Raw genomic sequence first — 23,909 nt, forward strand, 5'->3', positions numbered from 1 at the left:
CATGTTTTAATTGGTTATTTTTTGTTGTTGAGTTGTAGGAATTCTTTATATTTTTTGGATATTAACCACTTATCAGATACATGGTTTGCACATATTTTCTCCCATTCCACAGGTTGTCGTTTCACTCTGTTGATTGTGTCCTTTGATGAAAAAAAATTTAAGTTTGACATAGTCCCATTTACCTATTTTTGCCTTCGTCGGCTTGTGCTTTTGGTGCTATATCTAAGAAATCACTGCCAAATCCAATGTTAGGAAGTTTTACTTTAAGAGTTTCATAATTTTGAATCTTACATTTAGATCTTTAATTCATTTTGAGTTAATTTTTGTATATATATAGTCTAAGATAAGGGTCATCTCCATTCTTTCGTATGAAGATACTCAGTTTTCCCAACACTATTTGTTGAAATGCCTGTCTTTTCCTTGTTTAATGGTCTTGGCACCCTTGTCAAAGATCATTTGGTCATAATTGTGTGGGTTTATTTTTGGGCTCTCTGCTCTGAACTATTGATCCGTGTGTTTTTACAGAAGTAGCATGCTGTTTTTATTACTGTGACTTTGTAAGGTGTTTTGAAATCTGGAAGTGTGAGTCTGCCATATCTGTTCTTTTTCAAAATTATTTGAGGCTCCTTGAGGTTCCAAATGAATTTTAGGATGATTTTTTTCTATTTCTCCTAAGAAGATGCTATTAGAATTTTGATGCAGATTATGTTGAATCTGTGGATTGCTTTGGGTATTTTACTGACATCTTAACAATAGTAAACCATCTTATCCTGAACATGGGATATCTTTCTGTTTATTTATGTCATCTTTAATTTCTTTGAGCAATGTTTTGTAGTTTTCAGTGTACTTTGACCACCTTTGTTAGGTTCATTCCTAAGTCTATTATTCTTTTTGATGCAATTGTAAATGGAATGGTTTTCTTAATTTCCTTTTCTTATTTTTCATTATTAGTGTATAGAAACACAACTTATTTTTTGTGTTGATTTTGTTTCTTAAAACTTTGCTGAATTTGTTTATTCTAAAAGTTTTCTTGTGGTATCTTTGGAGTTTTCTATAAATAAGATCATATCATCTGCAAACAAATATTTTACTTCTTCCTTTCCAATTTGGATACCTTTTAAATGATTCTTAATGACACAGAAAATGTTTACAGAATGGGTCGTGAACCTGTAGAGTAGGAGTCCAGTTTGTGTCTATGGTGGGAGAAACCTTAAATACTTACAGGACTGGAAGAAATGTGAGTGGTGGGTGTCTCTTGATAGTGGATTTGTGGGTGACTTTTATTTTGTTCTTTATATTTTTCTACATTGACTGACTGTTGTAGGATAAAAATATTAATGTGATACAATAATAAGAAATAAAACAGGTTTTATTTCGTTAAAAAAAGTAATTTCCATTATTGATGCCCATATAGAACTAGACATGTTTCTGATAGCTTTCTGTGAATATTTGTTTAAGAAGGATTAAAGTAGGAAATACGAACAATACTTGTACTAGAAATACTTGTAGTAGATAGGAAAAGCATGAACCCATTGATATTTGATGAAATAACAATTGGAAAATCTTGTTTCACTTTTTGTGGAAATATTAAAATATGCTAAACTCTCTGGAAGTTCAATATATATTAAAGAATATTTTGCTAGTATTAGTCAAAGTTATAGCCCTCTCCAAAACATTGTCACATGAAAGGAACAGCATTTTAGGGGTTTGAGAGATAGGATAGGTTTGGGGCTCTGGAGACAGATTGCTGGGGTTCTAAATATCATCTGCCACTTAATAACTGCATAACTTCAGGCAGGTTAGGAATTATGCTAGTGGTTCTATTGAGGGAAGGAGGATATATGAAAATCACCTGTGGAACTTTTTTTTTAATATATTTTTTAATATTTTATTTATTTGAGAGAGACAGAGATAGAGAGCACATGAGCAGAAAGGAGGGGGAGAAGCAGACTCCCGCTGAGTAAGGAGCCTGATGCAGGGCTCGATCCCAGAACCCTGGGATCATGACCGGAGCCGAAGGCAGACTTAACCAACTGAGCCACCCAGGAACCCCCAAAATCACCTGTGGAACTTTTAAAAAATAAACATTCCTACCTTCAAAAAGCTCCACCTTCAGAATATATCCAGACTCTTAATTTTGTCAACACTTTCTTTGCTGCCATCCTGGCTTAAACCACTTCCAACTCTAGCATGAGTTATCTCAATGATTGCTTTGCTTTAGGCCTTGAGCTATCACCGCCCCCCTCCAACTTCTTCTCTCCCCTGCCCCCCCATATGCTATGTTGAATCTGTTCTCAACACAGGAACCGGAGCAATCCTTCTGAAACCAAGATACTATATTATTCAAAAATCTCAAAGGCTTGCCATCTTGCTCGGATTAAAATCCAAGGTCCTTATGATGATGGCTGAAAAGGCCATTTCCCTTTTTTTTTTTAAGATTTTATTTATTTATGTATGTATGTATGTATGTATGTATTTAAAAGATTTTATTTATTTGACAGAGAGAGACACAGCGAGAGAGGAAACACAAGCAGGGGGAGTGGGAGAAGGAGAAGCAGGCTTCCCGCCAAGCAGGGAGCCCAGTGCGGGGCTTGATCCCAGGAGCTGGGATCATGACCTGAGCTGGAGGCAGACGCTTAACAACTGAGCCACCCAGGCGCCCCAAGACTTTATTTTTTTGAGAGAGTGCGCATCATGGTGCATGGTGGTGGAGGGGCAGAAGGAGAGAGAGAATCTCAAGCAGACTCCTACCTGAGCATGGAGCCCAACTCAGGGCTTGATCTCACAACTCATGACTTGAGCCGAAATCAAGAGTCACATACTTAACTGACTGAGCCACCCAGGCGTTCCCCCCTTTTTATTTTAGGTAGACTTCAAGCCCAGCGTGGAACCCATGCAGGGCTTGAACTCATGACCCTGAGATTAAGACCTCAGCTGAAATTATCACACGCTCAACTGACTAGCCACCCAGACACTCCAGAAAAGGCCACTTCTGATCTGGCCTTCTAATTCCTGGCTCATCCCATCTTCTACCACTGTTCTGGTTCACTTTACAAACACTGGGGGTCTCTCTGTTTTCTAATGTGCCAGATACACTGCTGCTTTAAAGCTTTCATATTTGCTGTTCCTTGGGCCTAGAATGTTATTCCCTTAGGGATCCATTTGACCTACTCCCTCACTACGTTCATGTATTTGCTCAAACATCACCTATTGGAAAGGCCTTTCTGACCCTTCAGTCTATGTAAAACAGCACTTAGCTCCGTCATTCTCTGAACCCAAGCTCTGGTTAATTAACTTTTCTTCTTAGCACTTACAGTACCTGACATATATATTCACTTGTTTTACTTTCTGACACCCACCCAGAGAGCAAGTGTTTTGTCTATTTTTGTTTATTTGTTTCACTAATACATTCCCAGTACCTGACAGGGTCAGCACACAGTGAATGTGACTTGCCTGCCTCACTTCATAGTGCTAATATTACTTTCATACCAAAACCAAAGACGGTACAAAAAAAACTGCAGACCAGTGTCTCTCATAAACATAGATGCAAAAACTCTCCACAAGATACTAGAAAATCAGATTTTTTTTTTGTTTTTAAGATTTTATTTATTTGACAGAGAGAAAACACAAGCAGGGGGAGTGGTAGAGGGAGAAGCAGGCTCCCCACTGAGCAGGGAGCCTGATGCAGGGCTCGATCCCAGGACCCTGGGATCATGACCTGAGCTTAATGACTGAGCCACCCAGGCGCCCCTAGAAAATCAGATCTTAAGGACATTTTGAAGAGGATATCTAGGCACTTGCGAAGGCTTTAATAGTAGCAGGTACATTCTCTGTATGTTTGTTGGTCCAATTTAACTTCAGGACTTTGGCTTTCCTTTTCTTGAGTAGATGTTAACAATAGTAGTTTCTAAATTTACTAACCGTGTTTAGAGTTGTTTTCTGCTTTGTGCATAAAACAAAGAGAATAGAGAATGAGATTTTCCTGTAGTAAATGACCAGGAATTAGATGACAGAGAGAAATGAGTAAGATGATTAAGGAAAATAGATGTATTTATGAGAAAGATTGCCTGATATGGAATTAACTGTCAGGGCGTAACAAATTAATACATGCATGTTCATTGCCCTCTTTCCTTCCTGCCATCCAAAGGGGTAAAGGGAAGGAGTGTAAAAGAAATATATATATATATATATTTAAAAATCAAATAATTGTGTATATCAGTAGCCAAATGTTAAATCTTTCTTGACAGGTTTGTTCTCCAAAACAAACAATGAAGATGCATAATGTTGGAATGGAATGGTTGTGTCAGTATAAATAGCTGTTGTTACAAACTGTAAATCAGGTACTTATAACTCAGAAAATACTTATCCAAACAGAATTATTTAGAACAGTGTTTCTGAAACTTGCCTGATCTTAGGAATCCCTTGAAGATTCTGATTCAGAAAGCATAAAGTGAGCCTAGGAATCTCTAATTAATAAGTGATTTTATGATTAGTTAAGAATGAGAGACATTACTTTAAACATCCAGTTTAGAATTTTAATGGGATAAAACTAGCAAGTGTAATACATAGGCCTTTATGTAATAGTTGGATGATACTAATAAAAAAGTACCTTTTAGCTGTCCTAAGAAGTTTGTTTTCATGTTATTTATAAAATAAGCAACAACATATTGCTAAGAAGCAGGACTGATTCCAATGTCAGCCATCTCAGACACAGAGCTACCATCCCTTCCTGCTCCCTATGGATCACATTTCTGGCTGAAGACTGCCAGTCTTTTTTCCTAAGAGTATCAGGCTGAGTTCCTGAGAGAGAGAGACACACACACACACACTCACACACACATGCCTAAGGTCATGAGCTTCTGGTCTCAGGGATTTCCCAGCTGTCTCTGCCTATGCTTTGGTACACATTCAAGCTCTGGTGGATCTTTTCCTTCCTATATAAGAATATACTCATCAGCCAGGTTTTCAGTACATCTCTAGTAACCTTAGCCACAATCATTCATAGACTCTTATTCTAATATTCCACTTTTAATGTGATTCTCCTTGTTACTAACAACTTAGTCTCCATGGTTCAAATTTTCAAGACACCAAATGTGATTAGCTATCCCATTTTTTAGGTCATTTGTCCACCTCAGTGCCTTCAGCAAGTAAAAGATGACATGACACAGACTAGCTCTTGCTGCACCGAGGTCAGTTTTCTTAGGAGGGCTATGGAGAGGCTGCCAGAGGTTAGTCCTGTAGAAAAAAAAAGTGTCCTTAACAGAAATAGAAAGTCCAAAGAGAAAATTATTTGGTCCTTAAGAGAAGATATTGGTACCTTGGAGCATATTCAAGGTGCTAGCAAGACATCTGGTTGGAAATAATAGGTACTTAGTCAAAACTGCAGATATGGGGTTCTGTATTTCTCAGCTAGTCTCAAATGAAACTTCTCTTTTTTGAGGAAATAATCTCCTCAAAACCCATTTTTACGTGAACAACAGAGCTGGAACCTATAAGCCTGAGGTGTCTGAACCTAGTAGATTTTATTTTTTATCTCAAAAGGAAACGGTAGTCTGTCATCACCCAATCAGAAGAATAAAGTGAACCCAAATTTAGATCATTTTGAAGAAGCTGATGTAAAACCCTTCAAAGAATAATTGCATCTGTAATGAATTATTGTATGTAGCTTATCTGCCTTTCAGGATAGACTACAAAAATATTATCTTTATATGTCTCTCCATGGTACAGTTTCAATTCAAAGAACATTCTACCCGCTTTGGGTTAAAGCTTAAGACAATGGTGAAACAGATATATGAAGAATATATTCAAAACGAGTTTATTCACAAAGTTAAGTATATCAAAGAAGGCACAGTCCCCAAACATCTGAGTTATTAATGACCTGTTCTTGTGAACTCTAGCTTCCAGCTACAGCTGTAGAAAACTGTTGCTCAGTCTCACCAAGACCCCACCTTTTCTGGCAGAAACCTCATGTAGCTTCTGCTGGAACCACAGTTGGGGGGTGGGGGAGGAACTCAGCTAAATTTCCCCAGGAAGTAGTGGTTTGTTATTAGTATTAATTCAGCCATATTGGCTTTTAAAGGTCAGTTTAAGAATTTAGACACCATTAAGAAGTTAGACATCATTAGTGAAGTTACTCCTGTGAGAAAATCTGTTCTAAATCCCAGACTTAACTGGAGCATTTTTTAGCACAGCTCAGATATGACTTCTGTGTACATTTAAAAGTGAGAGTAAGATGAAATCCAACGAGTAGCATATATTAACAAAGTTAGTTAATTCTTTACTCTTCTTTTCCTTTGTAATTCAGGGCTTCCTGGTAAAGTGAGGGATAGGCTAGAATCTAGCCTGCTTGTTGGAGATTAGCATGTATAAATCAGTTTTAATCTGTAATGGAAAAGGCTCAGGTAGAGGAGTAAGATATAAGGAGAAACCGTATTCTGGTGTCCAGGAGTGGACAAAGAAAGCCTCTACACCTAGGTGAGCAGGCTTTTTACTGTAACTTGCAGGAGTTATTCCCTACTTCTGCATAAACTGATAATGGGAAACATAGATCATCATCTGTTTTGGATTATCTCCGTTGAGCCCCCTCTACTAGCAGACAATTAAGAAATATTTTTTTTTTACAAGTGAAATCTTGCCTTTTACAGCAACATGGATGGATCTAGAGACTAATGCTAAGCAAAATACGTCAGAGAAAGATACCATATGATTTCACTCATATGTGGAATTTAAGAAACAAAACAAATGAACAAAGAAACAAAAAAACAGACTCTTTAAACTATAGAGGACAAACTGGTGGCCAGAGGGAAGGGGGGTGGGGGGAGGATGGGGAAAATAGGTGAAGGGGGATTGAGGACACTTATGATGAGCAATGAGTAATGAATAGAATTGTTGAATCACTGTTGTATTCCTAAAACTAATATAGATAAAGTATGTTAACTAACTGGAATTAAAAACTGAAAAAGGCCCCCCAAAAAAGACTACTATATAAAACGAAGTTTGATGGTGACAGTATCATTTTAGGTGGTATTCCCATAACAACCATGAAATTCCCATAACTACCCAATATTTCATTTTAATATAACTTTTCCTAGTTAAACAACTCAAACAGGTTTGTAATAAACAAATTGGAAAATACAAATAAAAAGAAGCAAAATTACTTTTAATTTTACCACCCAGACATAAACATTGTGTAAGTTTTTTGAGACATTTTTTCTGTATACATATGTACTTATGTATAAAACTTACGTTTTTTACTTAATATATCATGAACATATTTTCAAATCAAAACATGTTTTAACTGTATTATATGTATAACTGTACCATAAGTTATTTATTTATTTATATTTTAAAGATTTTATTTATTTATTTGAGAGAGAGAGAGAGAGATCAGGGGAAGTGGGGAGGGGCAGAGGGAGAGGGAGAAGCAGGCTTCCTGCTGAGCAGGGAGCCCGATGTGAGGCTCCATCCCAGGACCCTGAGATCATGACCTGAGCCGAAGGCAGATTGCCTAACTGAGCCACCCAGCCACCAAATCTTTTTTTTAAGATTTTATTTATTTATTTGAGAGAGAGTACAAGTGGTGGGGAGAGGCAGAGGGACCATAAGTTACTTAATCATTCTTTCATTATTAAGTCACATTGTAGAAACATTTATCTCTGTGCAGTCTCCTTCAGAAAAAAAAATTTTTTTTATAAACATTTAATGTATTATTTGTTTCAGGCGTACATTCATCAGTCTTACACAATTCACAACGCTCACCATAGCACACACCCTCCCCAATGTCCATCACCCAGCCACCCCATCCCTCCCACCCCCCTCCACTCCAGCAACCCTCAGTTTGTTTCCTGAGATTAAGAGTCTCTTATGGTTTGTCTCCCTCTCTGGTTTCGTCTTGTTTCAGTTTTCCTTCCCTTCCCCTATGATCCTCTGTCTTGTTTCTCAAATTCCTCAGATCAGTGAGATCATATGATACTTGTCTTTCTCTGATTAACTTATTTTGCTTAGCATAAAACCCTCTAGTTCCATCCACTTTCTTGCAAATGGTAAGATTTCATTTTTTTGATGGCTGCATAATATTCTATTGTATATATATATACACCACATCTTCTTTATCCATTCATCTGTTGATGGACATCTAGGCTCTTTCCATAGTTTGGCTATTGTGGACATTGCTGCTATGAATAGTGGGGTACATGTGCCCCTTCGGATCACTACATTTGTATCTTTGGGGTAAATACCCAGTAGTGCAATTGCTGGGTCGTACGGTAGCTCTATTTTCAACTTTTAGAGGAACCTCCATACTGTTTTCCAGAGTGGTTGCACCAGTTTGCGTTCCCACCAACAGTGTAGGAGGGTTTCCCTTTCTCTGCATCCCCGCCAACATGTCTTTTCCTGACTTGTTAATTTTAGCCATTCTGACTGGTGTGAGGTGGTATCTCATTGAGGTTTTGATTTGTACAGAAAAGAAATTTTTTTTTTAAGATTTTTTTATTTTATTTATTTATTTGAGAGAGAGAGAATGAGAGAGAACACATGAGAGGGGGTAGGGTCAGAGGGCAAAGCAGACTCCCCACCGAGCAGGGAGCCCGACGCGGGACTCGATCCCGGGACTCCAGGATCATGACCCGAGCCAAAGGCAGTCGCTTAACCAACTGAGCCACCCAGGTGCCCGAAAAGAAATTTTTTAAGTGACATTATGAGTTCAAAGATTTTGTATATTTTTAAGGCTTCTGTGTTTTAGAAAGAATGTATCAGTTTATATTCCCACCAAAGTATTAAGAGTATCTAATTCCTCATCTCTAACATTTATTGTAAAGTTTTCCTTTCTTTTTCCCATATATAAGACTCAAAATGTAACTTGGTGTCTAAGTTTTATCATTTTGTTTTTCAGGAGATGATTTTTCTTTGATTCAGCAAGAAATATTTATGGTTAAAGAATGTAAACATTGCAACATCGTTGCCTACTTTGGGAGCTATCTCAGGTAAAAAAAAAAAAAAAAAAGCATATGCTCTCCTTGTATTTTATACTTCTTTACTACCACTCTCCCTCCTTTTCATGTAAATGCTGTTATATATAAATTTTTAAAGTTATATTGTCTAAAGTTTTCTCAGGTTTTCTTACTGTCTCCCCTGCTATATTAGTGACACCTCCATTTATGCAGTTACATCTTATCTGGCAATAAATATTACAAATGATTACAAATAAGTGTTTTAGCTTATAAAACTGATTATATTCTAAACCATTGAAGATGGTAAGTTACTATGCTTTTCTGTATCTGGAAGAGAGACTGCCAGGGCAATTTCCTGTACACCCTGTAATCCATTCTAAACCTTGGTGTACTGAAGAGAGAAAGCCTTCAGAGCTTTCAGTGATTAAGAATTCCTAGCTAATATAATTTTCTTTCTCTTTCATATTAGTCGAGAAAAACTGTGGATTTGTATGGAATACTGTGGTGGTGGATCACTTCAAGATATTTACCATGGTACTGTTAATTTGACTTTACATTTTAAAACTGACTTTGACTTTAATGATTGTTTTTATCATTTGTAGTTAACCAGGGATATTGGTAGGTAGATACACTGCTTTACATTCTTCCATTCTGCTCCTGTAGTATTAGTGCATACAAGAAATCGAAACTTTATTTTTGTTGGTTATCCAGTTAAATTTGCTGAAACCTGAACTGAGAAATCCAAGAGTTCTTGTACAACCCAAATTTTACTTTTTAGATGTAGTCTCTAGGAAATCTTACGTAGTCTGTAGGAAAATACGTTATCTACAATTGAAACTGCCTCAACTTCCTTGTAAGTAAGAATTGAAATACAAAGGTTAACTCTCAGATAAAAGAAATTATATATCTATTTTAAAAATCATTTAGCATAACTAAGAAAGCAGTTTAATTGTTGCTATATTTTTGTATTAAGAATGTATAATTTTCAAACATTTGAAGTATGTTTTATTGAGCATTCTGTTAGGTAATTAGGCCATTTTCTGAGTTGAATTAGATTTTACTATTTAGAAAGTGTCTTCATTTTGGCTCCATAATTTAGCTTCCAATTTGTTTTGTTGTTGACAGTTTCCTGATTTTCTAGAGTTTATGAGACTAAGCAGAGATCCTTATAAAACAATGTTTTTTCTTTATTTAACTGAATATGGAATAGTAAAACTCCCGTTGCAGCTTTGCATTGTATCATTTATTAAGAATTATGTGAAATACTTTCAAACATTTCTGGGCTGAAATCTTTATATTGACAGTCTTATCAAATTTCAGTCATCAAGTTTACAAATACAACCATAGTAGATGTAAAAATAAGTGCTCATCAAATTTAAATAATATTTGTAGCTTGTAGAGGTCAGATTTTTAAAATAATCAATAGAGCAATTGTTAAATAAACTATGCTGCTTCTATAATATGGAATACTATGCAGTGTTTAAAAAGATGAATTAGCTCCATTTATACTGACCTGGATATATCTCTCCAAGGCCTCTTTAAATGGAAAAATTGGATCAAGAAAAAATATGTATAGCATAATCAATCACACTTAAGACTTTTAAAAATAAAACTTTTTATATTCACATTATATATGAATTTTAATGCATAGCAAAATGAAAGGATATGTACCACATTGATAAGTCATTACTTCTAGGGGAGGATAAGGTGGGACTCATAAGTAAAATTTTGAATTCTAATAAAAATGTACTGATGTATTATTTAATTATAAATTAATAAATATAATAATAATCTAATTTTGTCACATAACCCATGACAAAAAAATAGTTGTGACTGATTTCTAAACTCTGGACACTGCCTCTTTTTATTTAAGTAATATTTAATACCACATAAATATTACAAATATACAAAATATTACAAAGAGTTTTTAAAACAAGAGTGAGGGGTACCTGGATGACTCCGTTGGTTAAGCGTCTGCCTTCTGCTCAAGTCATGATCCCAGAGTCCTGGGATCGAGCCCTGCATTGGGCGCCCTGCTCAGCAGGGAGTCTGCTTCTCCCTCTCCCTCTGCCCCTCTCCCCTGCTTGTGCTTGCATACACATGCTCTCTCAAATAAATAAAGTCTTAAAAAAATAAAACAAGAGTGAATCCCATTTTTTAAAAGTTTTGATTTCTTATACACTAGTCATTTTCTTATGTATTCTGTCATACTAGAATTAATGTTCTCTTTTGTTTTATCCTACTGCTAATTTTAAAGAATTATTGGTAAACAACTGTATGCCACTCAATTTAAAATTCTTTTCTTTGATTTTATGAAGAATTATGATCATTTATTTGAAAAGTTTTTTACAGTTATAATTTTTATTCACACTTTTACAGACTGAGAACTCAAGAATATGGATAAATAAAACTATATAGCTGGCATTTTTTAATTAAATTTTTAAAATTAATTAAAACAAAAAAATTGTTTTTTGGGTTTTTTTTTTTGAGACAGAACGAGAGAGAGAGCACATGAGAGGGGGGAGGGTCAGAGGGAGAAGCAGGTTCCTTGCTTAGCAGGGAGCCCGATGCGGGACTCAATCCAGGGACTCCAGGATCATGACCTGAGCCAAAGGCAGTCGCTTAACCAACTGAGCCACCCAGGCGCCCCAACAAAAAGATTGTTTTAAGACATTAATCTTATTTATGAAATTTCTACTTTCCATTATTAAACCTGATATTTGTTGAATTAAATTGAATCCAAGAAGTATCCATCCCTGTATATTGTATACTAGATAGCATAGTAATCAAGAATATCTACACTTACAATAAACTGTTAATAAGGCGGCTTCCCTTGTTTTATTAGTCTATCCAGTTGCTAAATATCAAAATTTTATGTTGCTGTGTAGCTGTAGAGAGCCAGTGATTAAAATATGCAGTTAAATATTTCTCTTAAGGGAAGGTTATGTATAAGTACCTGATTTGGTTTCACTGCCAGCAAACACCACCCCAGATTTCAAATATTTTCACGGTATTGGAATGCATTTTTTTTTTTTTAAGAGAGAGAGAACGAGAAGGGGGGGGCAGAGAGAGTTCCACGGAGCCCAGCATGGGGCTTGATCTCACACCCAGAGATCATTACCTAAGCCAAAACCAAGAGTCCCACACTTAACCAACTGAGCCACTCAGTCGCTCCTGGAAGGCCTATTTTTTAAGTGTCTGGTTAGGTACTTACAAAAGGATTTTATATTTCATAATAGAGATCTGGTTGTCACAAGTGACCCGGGGGGTGCCTTGGTGGTCAATTAATCATCTGACTCTTGATTTCCGCTCAAGTCATGATCTCATGGGTCATGGGATCGAGGCTGTCCCCCCATTCTCCGCCCCATAGGGCTCCACCCTCATGGAGTCTGCTTGAGATTCTCCCTCCCTGTCCTTCCTCCCAAGAGCACATGAGCTCACGCTCGCTCTCTCTCTCTCTCAAATAAATAAATCTTAAAAAGGAAGAAGGGGTGCCTGGGTGGTGCAGTCGGTTAAGCCACTGACTCTTGGTTTCAGCTCAGGTCATGATCTCAGGGTTATGAGATCGAGCCCCACATCAGGCTCCATGCTCAGCACAGAGTCTGCTTGAGATTCTCCCCTCTGCCCCTCCTGCTTATGCTCTCTCTCTCTCTAAAATAAATAAATCAATCATAAAAAAAAATTAAAGAAGTCGGGGCGCCTGGGTGGCTCATTTGGTTGAACAACCACCTCTTGGTTTCAGCTCAGGTCATGATCTGTCAGGGTCCTGAGATCAAGCCCCACCTTGGGCACTGTGTTCAGCGAGGAGTCTGCCAGAGATTCTCTCTCTCGCCCTCTCCCTCTACTCCTCCCCTGCTCACACAGTCTCTGTCTAAAATAAAAATAAATAAAATCTTAAAAAAAAAAAAAAGGTACCTGGTTACTTTTTAAATTCTTAGAGAAGGTGCTGGATCAAGCCTTCCTATTTTGAAAAATATAGTATATGTTGCCTTTCAATATATTTCAACAATTGATCTCTTACGGTTCTCTACTTCTTTATATAACTGTAATTAATTATATATGTTTATCTCATTTCTTGGCTTTACTTTAGAAAAATTGTTCAGAATTAAGATCATGTCTATTGTTTAGTTCTGTAGAACATCCTATGATGCCTAGTACTATGCTTTGCACATAATGGGTGCTTATATTTTCAGTGACCAGAGTTCTTATAGAGTAAATCTTCCATTTTTAAAGTACATTTTAAAGTTCTCAACTTAATTTTTTTTTTTGTTTCCTGATTACAAGAACAATGTGTGCTCATGTTGAGAAGTCACCCAATGATATGTACAGAAGTTTTATAATAGTTTGTCATTTTTACGGTAGACTGTTTTTAACCTGTTGTATTGAAATGTATAACAATGTGGTCTTTCTTTTTTCCTAGTTACTGGGCCATTATCAGAATTACAAATAGCCTATGTGTGCAGAGAAACTTTACAGGTAATACATTTGCTTATGTGGATAGAAAGGCAGTTCTAGTTTCACAATTGAAAACTGTAAAATGATGATCTGCCCTAAAGAAAAAGAGTAAACCAAATGATTTTTCTGTTAACCTCTCATATTGTAATTCTGTAAGCCTGGTTCTTTATTTCTGAATGAGTCATAAGAATTCCTTTAAGCTGATGCTGGTATAAACAGTGGTGATGTCTGGTGTTCCATTTTGTCAGGTTTGGCCCTCAGTTGCTGCAGAGTTAAGGAAAGCCACGGGTGTGAATTGTTTTTTGTGAATGAATCACCAGACCTCTCAATCCTAATAAGTTGTCTTTCCCCTTAAGTTTTATGACAAGAGAAGGAATCCTTTTGCATAAAACATGAAGCCTTTTACTGTTTCTCCCAAAATGAGAATAAATTAGCAAACCATAACCCAGAATGTTACCTGGAACTTCTAGCTCTATGTGATTATTAATAAGTATCATTGATAGCAGAACCTCATTTTATAGTTCTGGTCAATATTGTATTAAGCAGAAGTTTCTTTACTTCTTTATTTCAGAACTTGTGAGAGCTTTTAGTGTGTTAATAAACTAGATTGTGACCCTTTAATAAAGGTATAGAGTATGCAGCATTTCTCCCAATTTATTTTTTTAGTGCCTTGAAAAGCTAGCAAGTAATAATTTTGTTCATATCCTTTAAAGCATTTAAATTAGGAATTAATAGTAGTGATTACATTTTTTATTTTGGTAATTTACAACTGATAATTGTTAATTAATGTTTCTATCCCTACATTTCCTAGATTGTGTAGTTTGTTTAGAAGTGAAATTGATGTTCTATATGTTATTTTTCCATATTTTAGAAACTGGGAGATTGATTTGATTTAAGAGGAAACTCTAGTCATTTCTAAGAGTTGGTTTCCTCATGCTTTAGAATACATACCATGTCAAATCTGAATGTTAAATATACAAAAGTAAATTTGTCATATATATATATTTCTGTAATACTCTCATAACATAGATATCTACTTTTTCTGTTCACATGAAATACAAAACTAATCAGACACTCATAGCAGAGAATTGTTGACAGATTTTTTTTTATTTTAATTTCCAAAAGTCATTGCTTCAAGTAATGGATAGAGTACTAAATGGAAGTAAGAAACAAAACGAAAACTTGAATTTGCATTCTGACCCTGCTATATGACCACAATCTATTTTATGGTTCTAATTCCCTAAGTATAAAATGAGCATTGGTAAGGATGCCCTCCAAGATTAGTTCCAATTTTGAAATTCTGTTATGCTGACAAACTTCCACCTTTGGTGTCTGTTGACAGATGAATGGAGAAGGTATAGTGTATATATACAGTGGAATATTATTTAATCATAAAAAGAAGGAAATCCTGTCATTTGTGACAACATATTTGAACCTGTAGGACATTACAAAATGAAATAAGCCAGGCACTAGAGACAAAGACTGCATAAGTAACTTTTATATAGAATCTAAAACAGTTGAACTTATAGATGCAGAGAGTGGAATGAATGATGATTACCAGGAGCTTGAGGGTCAGGGGCGAGAAATGGAGAGATGTTGGTCAGACTATAAAGTTGAAGCCATGTAGATTTACTGATGACTAATGGACCTCATGACAACTATATTAGTTAATAATACTGTACTGAATACTGGAAATATGTTAAGAGAGTAAATTTCAGGTGCTTTTGTTAAAAAACCAAACCAGTAACTATGAAGAGATGATATGTTAACTAGCTTGACTCAAGTAATCATTTCACTATGTGTATATATATATCAAATCATCATGCTGTATATTTTATTACATATAATTTTTATTACATAAAATTTTTTTAAAAAATAAAAAGGGCAGAGATTGTCAGAATGGAAAAATGTAAGACCCAACTAGATGCTGCCTGTAAGAAATGTACTTTTATAAAAACACAAATAGTCAAAAGTAAAAGAAAAGATATATGATACTATTAAAAAGAAAGCTGGAGTGGCCATATTAATATCAGACAAAGTAGACTTCAGAGCAGACGACTACTTCTTTAGGGCCACTCTGTCAAAAGATGTAACAACCCTAAATTCTTGAGACCCCAATAACACAGCTTCAAAATAAATGAGCAAAAACTGATAAAATTATAAGGAAGATAGACAAACACACAGTTATAATCAGATATACCCCTCTCAGAATAATTCTGTGGACCAAGTAGTCAGAAAATCAATAAAACCAACCAGCTTGACCTAACTGACATTTTAGTCTAACAACAGTGTGATACATATGCTTTTCAAGTGCCCGTAGAGCATTTATCAAGATAGACCATATTTTGAGCTATAAAATATGTTTCAATACATTTTAAAGGATTAAATCATACAAAGTATATTCTCTGACCACATTGCATTAAATTAAAAATTAACAGAAATATTTCTGGACTATCCAAATATGTGGAGACTAAATAAAGCACTGTTAAGTAACCCATGGATCAAAGAAGAAATCAGAAGAGAAACTAAAAAGTATTTTGAACCAAATGAAATGAAAACTTAACACATGAAGGTGTGGGGTATTCCTAAAGCAATACATAGAGGGAAGTTTATAGTACTGAGCACTTCTATTAGAAAGGAAAAAAAGGTCTAAAATTAACATCTTCAAATTCCATCTTAAGAAACTGAAAAAAAAAAATCAGATTAAATCCAAAGTAAGCAGAGAAAGGAAATAATAAAGATCAGAGTAAGAAATCAATGAAATAGCAGAAAAATAAAACCAAATCTGGTTTGGTTTTATGGCAGAAAACCAAAATCTGATTCTTTGAGAAGATCAATAAAATTGATAATCCTCTAAGAGAAAATAAAAAATTATAAATATTAGGAATGAATATAAAGATATTACCACAGAATCTACAAATATTGAAAGAATAACAAGGTTGCTCAGTACCTAAGGAATATTATGAGTAGCTTTCTGCCTACAACTTGGAAAATATTAACAATCTCCTTGAGAGACACAAACTACCAAAGATCACTCAATCAGAAATCATCTGAATTCTTCTTTGTATATATTCCCACAAAGAAAACTCCCAAGTCAGATGATGTGGATAGGTAAATTCTACCAAACATTTAAGGAAAAAATAATGCCAATTCTACACAAACTCTTCTAGAAAATTGAAGAGTAAAGAATGAATACTTTCCAAATGATTTTATGGACCAGCATTTCTCCAAAACCAAAATCAAATAATATTGCAAGAGAACAAAACTATAGACTAATACTATCCTTCATAAGCACAGATGCAAAACTTTAAAAGGAAAATAAGAGGTTAACAAGGGTAATCCAGCAACATGTTTGAAAAGATAATACATCATCAATAAGTGGGGTTTATCCTAGAATGCAATTTTGATTTAACACTCAAAAATTACTTTAAGTAATTAACCATAGTAGCAAACAAAATGAGAAAACCACATGATCATCTTAAATAGACACAGAAAAAGCATTTAGCAAAATCCAACATTTATTCCTGATAAAGATTCTGAGCATACCGGGAATAGAAAGGAACTTGTTCAACCTGATAAAGAACACCTATGAAAAACCTACAATTAAATCATACTTAATGGTAAAATACTCTATGCTTTCCCACTGATCAAACAGCGCAAGAATGTCTGCTCTCATCACTTCTTTTCAACATTGTACTGGAGGTTTCAGCCAGTGCAATAAGAAAAAAAATAAAATGCATCCAGATTAGAAAGTAAGAAGTAAAACTGTATTCACAGATCACATAATCATTTATATAAAAAATGGAATAAAGTCTACAAAGTAGCTTCTAGAACTAATAATTGAGGCTAAAACGTTTGCAGGATTCAAGATCCATGTACAAGATCGATTGGATTTCCGTACCCTAGCAACAGACGATCAGAACTTTTATAATAACGGTAACAAAAGATACGACATTCTTAAGGGAATACAAAAGAAACATAAATCCCTGCATACTAAAAACTACAAAACTGCTGAGAAAAAATAAAGAAGAACTAAGTAAATGGAGAACTGTACTGTATTCATGGATCAGGAGACTCAACAATAGTTCAGATGTCAGTTCTCCCCAAGTTGACCTATAGATTCAGTGCAATCCCAAACAAAATCTATGGAAGCAATTTTTTCTGTAGAAATGGAGAAGCTCATTCTAAAATTACTGTGGATATACAAAGAACCTAGAATAGTCAAACAACTTTAAAAAGGAGCACAAAATTTGAGAGCCAGCAGCAATTTTAACTTATAAAACTGTATTAATCAAAACATAGTGGCATTGGCATAAGAGTAGAAAAGTAGCTCATTGGAACAGAATAGAAAGACCAGAAATAAATCTACACATAAATGGACTGCTGGTTTTTAACAAAGTTGAAAGGACAAATCAGTGAAGAAAGTACAGACTTTTCAATAAATGGTATTGGAATAATTGGACATCCATACACTAACAAATGAACCTTAAGCTGTACTTCATATTATATGTAAAAACCTAAAAGTAATCATAGACCTAAATATTAAAACCTAAAACTAGAACTGCTAGAAGGAAACAAGAGAAAATTTTGCAGTCTTGAATTAAGCAAAGCATTTTCAGACATAACATGAAAAGCATGATCCATAAAAGAAAAACTTGGTAAATTAGACTTTATTAAAATTGAAAACTTCCATTCTTCTAGAGACACTGGTAAGAGAATGACGAGAAGCTGCAGACTAGAAGAAGATATTTGTAAAGTGTATATCTGATCAAGAACTTGTATCCAGAGTATATAAATAACTCTCAAAAGTCAGTAATAAACAAGAGCCCAATAAACAAACGGACAAAAGATTTGAACAGACATTTGATGCTGGTCGGGAAATCAGTGAGGAATCTGTCACGTGGGCCCTCTCCATCCCCCGACCTAATAAGACCCCTGCCCTTCCCCCTAAGGGAAGGTGACCCTGCCTGAAACAATCATTTTTATTAATAACTTCTTGTCCCACCCTCCTTCCTAGAAATTTTGTACAACTCCTTGGAACTCTACTTGGTAGATGGGATGCTGCTCAACTTGTGAATCGTGCTTAATAAAGTCACTTGGATCTTAAAAAAAAAACAGACACTTCACCAAAGAATGGCTAAAATTAAAAAGACTGACCTTAAGAAGGTTGGTGAGGATATGGATTAACTGAAATTCTCATACACTGCTGGTTTCAATATAAAATGGTACAGCTGCTTTGGAAAACAGTTTGGCATTTGCCTAAAAGTTTAAATTTATTACCACCATATAATTCAGTTACACTGCTAGGTATTACCTAAGGGGAAAAAATCATACTAGTACTTGTATATGAACCTTAATGGCAGCTTTATTTATAAAAGCCAAAAACTGTAAACAATCCAACAATCCAAATGTCTATCAACAGGTGGATGTGTAAACAAATTCGGTGTATCTGTACAATGGAATACTACTCAAAAATAAAGAAGAATGAACTATTGATATACACATTAACAAGGAATCTCAAATTAATTATTGTGAATGAAAGGGACCAGACAAAAAAGAATATACTATATAATTCAGTTTATGTAAAACTCTAGAAAATTTAAATCTGTAGTGATAGAAAGCAGATCCGTGTTTGTGTGTAAGGAGGACTTTTGAGGGTGATGGATACGTTCGTTATCTTGGTGATGATGTTACAGTAAAATATTTCTGATTTTTACCAGAAAATGAATTTGAAATCATAAAATACAGTAAACATTGGTTAGTAAAAAGAAACTCTTCTAGGTTCCCCCTCCCCCCCAAAGACATTCTAGTTTTTCTTATTCAGTGAGAATTTAAGTAGAAAATACAGGTATTGGGGCACCTGGGTGGCTCAGTTGGTTACGCATCCTACTCTTGGTTTTGGCTCAGGTCATGATCTCATGGACTGTGGGATCAAGCCCCGTGGTGGGCTCTGCATTCAGCTGGGAGACTGCTTGAAGATTCTTTCCCTCTACCCCTAGTGCATGTGTTCTCTTGCTCTCTCTCTCAAATGAGAAATCTTAAAAAAAAGATAGTGTAGGTGTTAGGTTTGCACTTTGCTAATGCATACTTTTTTTTTTTTAACTTCAGGGTCTTGCCTATTTGCATACTAAAGGCAAAATGCATAGGGATATCAAAGTAAGTTCATTTAATGTGCTTAAATTGGTAATTTTATCAGAAGGAGTTTTATAATGGTAATTTAATAGTATTTATATTTTTGTTTTAGGGTGCAAATATTTTATTGACAGATCATGGTGATGTAAAATTAGGTATGTTATTTCAAGTTCCTCAAATTTTTTCCCAAAAAGATTTAATAAAATTTTAAATGAGAATTAACATTATATAAGCTTAATATTCATATCAAGAACCTCAACAATATTCATGTTTTGATCCAGTAATTATACTCCTGAGATAGTTTAAGGAAATTAATCCTAAAGAAAAAGATCTTTATTCATAGAACTATTAATTATACATTATAACAGAAAAAGTAAAAACAGAGCTAGCAATAAAAAAACTGTTAAACTGGGGGCACCTGGATGGCTCAGTTGGTTAAGGTCTAACTCTTGGTTTTGGCTCAGGTCATGATTTTAGGGTCCTGGGATGGAGCCCCACATTGGGCTCTGTGCTCAGTGGGGAGCCTGCTTGTCCCTCTCCCTCTTTTCCTCCCTGTGCTCACTGGCCACCCCCTCTTTCATAAAGAAATAAAAAAATCTTAAAAAAAAAAACTGTTAAACTGTAATAAATCCACTTATGGAACATTATTCAGTCATCAAAATTAATAGTTAAGGAGAACAAGAGTAGATTCCCTGAGGTGTTAGTTAAATGACAAAAATGAACTATATGTATATTTACTTTTTTACAGTCATGTGTAACAACAGTAACGTTTATATAGAGAAAAAAAGACTCTCTTTAATAGCACCAAGATACTGCCCTACTTGTGTTAGAGTAAAAGGCATCCAGGTGGGAGGTTTATTTTTTTATGGTTTTTTTTCCTAATTAATTTCATCGTGCTTATAAGTTTTTTATTAACTTTGTTCTTTATAAAGTATGCTTCATTCTAGTAAAGTGCCAAAAAATGATTTTCCTTCAATGAATGTTATAAACTAAGCAAGAAAATATTTAGGTATTCATTTTATATACATTTCCTTAGCATTATTGTCTGAATTCTTAATAATGCCATGCCTAAGGGTGAAATTTAGAAATGTGGGTAACTTCACTGAAAGAACTAAAATTTTTATTCAATTTTTTTCCTTACTAGCTGACTTTGGCGTGGCTGCGAAAATAACAGCCACCATTGCAAAGAGAAAATCTTTCATTGGCACTCCCTACTGGTAAGATATTATTATGATTAGACTTTGTGCATTTTCATTTCTTCAGAGTTGGTGATCAGCATAGATACTTAGTGATACAATTGACAGTTGACTGAAAGTCTGGAAATTTGCATGCTCCTTGATACTATCCTACTTCTGATTGGGTTAGGGAACTTTGATACCCATTTTTATTGTCCATCTTTCCCTGTGTTAAAGAGCTAATAATTCCTGTTGTCCCTGGGATTTTGTATTAAGAGGACTCATAAGTATGAGATTTTTCAAAAGAAAGGCTCTTATTTATAATCTCTTGTCATTTTTATTAGCCTACTTTTGGTATTGATTCTATTTTAATCCAGGTCTTCACTTTCTGGTTGTTTAAAATTCATGCATGCACCAGCCACCTTCCTCAGTGCATCTTACCAAGTACCGACAAAATGATCTTTCTAAAACACTGCTTTCATTAATGAAGATAGATAATTGAAATATAACAGAATATCTAGTAATAAACCTTAATATGTAATATAATTTAATGAATATTATAAAAGGTGACAAAAATTTGTATGAAAGGTTGGATTTTTTAAAATCAGTGTTTGGGTAACTTACTATTTGGAAAGAAATTTAAAGTTGCTCCATACCTCATACCTAATGCCAAAATAAATTGTGTATGGAAATAGTTAAATATAAAAGTGAAACCAAATGAACTATCAGTGACTATCTGCTTTGAGTTGAGTAAGCCAGGGTGCCTGGGTGGCTCAGTCAGTTAAGCATCCAACTTTTGATTTTGGCTTAGGTCATGATCTCAGGGTCACGAGATCGAGCCCCTTATTGGGCTCCATGCTTAGCACAGAATCTGCTTCAGATTCTCTCCCTCTCCCTTTGCCACTATTCCTGCTCACTCGCTCACTCTCTCTAAAATAAAATAAATAAAATCTTAAAAAGAAAAAAAAGAGTTGAGTAAGCCTTTCTTGGCATAAAAGCAGAAAACGTTAAAGGGAAAAATTGATAGATTTAGCTACATGAAAATTTAAAGTTGAACACTAGAACAAAAGTGAAAGGCAAATAGCAAATCAGGAAATATCCACTAAAATATGGCAAAAATAGGTTTTAGTATCTTTAATATATAACTTCTTAATAGGTCAATAAAACTATTTCATTAGAAGCAGTTATTAAAATAATACATATAAGATGTCATGAAATATGAAAAATGTTTCCCCTAATGATGACCAAAAATGTAAATTAAATGAACAACACCATTCTTTTCTCCAAATTGGAAAATATTTGGAATCATGGGTAATACTTATCACTGTCACTAAATATTTGACATTGAAAGTGGAAATTGGTAGAACAATTTTGAAGGATAATTTGGCAATAATGTTTTTCAAAAACCTTTAACAATGTTTGTTTTTTTAGTCTGAATTCTGCTTGTAGTAATTTATCAGAGAGACACATTATTATATGAAGAGCTTTATCACAGTACTTTAATAATGAAAGACTGAGAGAAGGTATGCACATGCAAGAAGAATTAGTTAAGGAAATTACATTTATTCAGATCAATGGAATAAATTGCTGGTATTAAAAATCCTGTTGTAATCAATCAATCAATCCTGTTGTAAAAGATGAATGGCCAGTGGATAGGTTCATGATGAACTGTTATTCAAAAAAGCAAGATTAAAAATAGCATATTTGGGCGCCTGGGTGGCTCAGTTGGTTAAGCGACTGCCTTCAGCTCAGGTCATGATCCCAGGGTCCTGGGATCGAGTCCCACATCGGGCTCCCTGCTCTGCGGGAAGCCTGCTTCTCCCTCTCCCACTCCCCCTGCTTGTGTTCCCTCTCTCGCTGTGTCTCTCTGTCAAATAAATAAATAAAATCTTTAAAAAAAAATAGCATATTTAAGATTAAAAGTAGCATAATATAATGCCATGTTAAAGTAGATACATGCGTAAGTAAAATTTATGGATGTAAATATGTGAAACAGTGGCTGTCTTTGAGTGGGATAATGTTTGACTTGTTTTCTTCCATATACTCCAAATTCTCTTTGTCAACACATATCAATTATAACAACAGGAAAAATAAAGGCCCGATAAGTATCACTTAAATAAAAGTTAGAAGAAAACATAGCTAAGTTAGATTACCTATAGAATTTCCTTCATCATATGCCTATTTCCTTCCTCAGTCTCTTTCTGTGATTGTCCTCCCCTGTGAACATTCTTCTCTAGTCAAAATTTGTTTTTTGTACCCTGACTATATTAGGTATTATTACCTCCCTAGTATATCCATCTTCTCTGTTTATCTTAAGTCCTGCCTGGTCTTAAAACTGGCACACACTCTGCCTTTCTGCACTCATGGTAGACTGATAGATCACAGCTCTGCTTCCCACTGCGCCAGGAACTGCAACACTCCTGGTCAACTTGGTGCTCCACTTACCCACCACTGATTCTGGTGGGCAGAAGAGCTGAAACCCATATGCTTTCTCTAGGTTCCAGCTCAACTTCTGTGAACTTGCCTTTACTCATTTTGTTCCATAGTAGTGATTAGCTTCTTCTCCTTACTCCTATATCCATTTTTATGTACATAGTACTTGCATATAACAGGGTACATCTACATATCAGCATTTTTAGTATACATATTTTATATCCTTAACCACCTTTAAGTTGAGAGACATTGTGCTATGTAACTTTTTGTAATCTAAGTACATATAAAGGGAACTTCCAGGGGTGCCTGAGTGGCTCAGTCAGTTAAGCTTCTGCCTTCGACTCAGGTCATGATCTCCGGATCCTGGGATTGCGCCCTACATCAGGCTCCCGCCCAGCAGAAAGTCTGCTTCTCCCTTTCCCTCTGCTCCTCCCCTGCACTCATGCTCACTCTCTCTCTCAAATCAATAAATAAAATCTTTAAAAAATAAAAGCAACTTTTACCTTATGGATATTTAATATAAATTAATTTTAAAATAGTAAACATTAAAAAAAGAGTATTTCCCCCGAGTAATATTTATTTATTTTTTTTTTTTTAAAGATTTTATTTATTTATTTGACAGAGACAGAGACAGTGAGAGCAGGAACACAAGCAGGGGGAGTGGGAGAGGGAGAAGCAGGCTTCCTGCTGAGCTGGGAGCCCGATGTGGGACTTGATCCCAGGACCCTGGGATCATGACCTGAGCCGAAGGCAGTCGCTTAACCAA

At 35.1% G+C, this 23,909-nt stretch overlaps 1 protein-coding gene across 5 annotated transcripts in view; it reads left to right on the forward strand.

Moving 5' to 3' along the window:
* The window catches only part of MAP4K5 (mitogen-activated protein kinase kinase kinase kinase 5), a 110,750-nt gene that overhangs the window by 38,863 nt on the left and 47,978 nt on the right, over positions 1–23,909 (forward strand). For all 5 annotated transcript variants that reach the window (XM_034992435.1, XM_034992437.1, XM_034992438.1 and 2 more), the window contains 6 exons: positions 8,891–8,981; positions 9,418–9,482; positions 13,369–13,424; positions 19,512–19,559; positions 19,648–19,690; positions 20,680–20,752. In XM_034992435.1, coding sequence (XP_034848326.1) covers positions 8,891–8,981; positions 9,418–9,482; positions 13,369–13,424; positions 19,512–19,559; positions 19,648–19,690; positions 20,680–20,752 — 376 coding nt within the window. The remainder of the gene's footprint in view (positions 1–8,890; positions 8,982–9,417; positions 9,483–13,368; positions 13,425–19,511; positions 19,560–19,647; positions 19,691–20,679; positions 20,753–23,909) is intronic.

The sequence above is a fragment of the Mirounga leonina genome, unplaced genomic scaffold (genome assembly GCF_011800145.1).
Source record: "Mirounga leonina isolate KUSES-001 unplaced genomic scaffold, KU_Mleo_1.0 Mir_82, whole genome shotgun sequence".
In the NCBI taxonomy this organism is placed as follows: Eukaryota; Metazoa; Chordata; class Mammalia; order Carnivora; family Phocidae; genus Mirounga; species Mirounga leonina.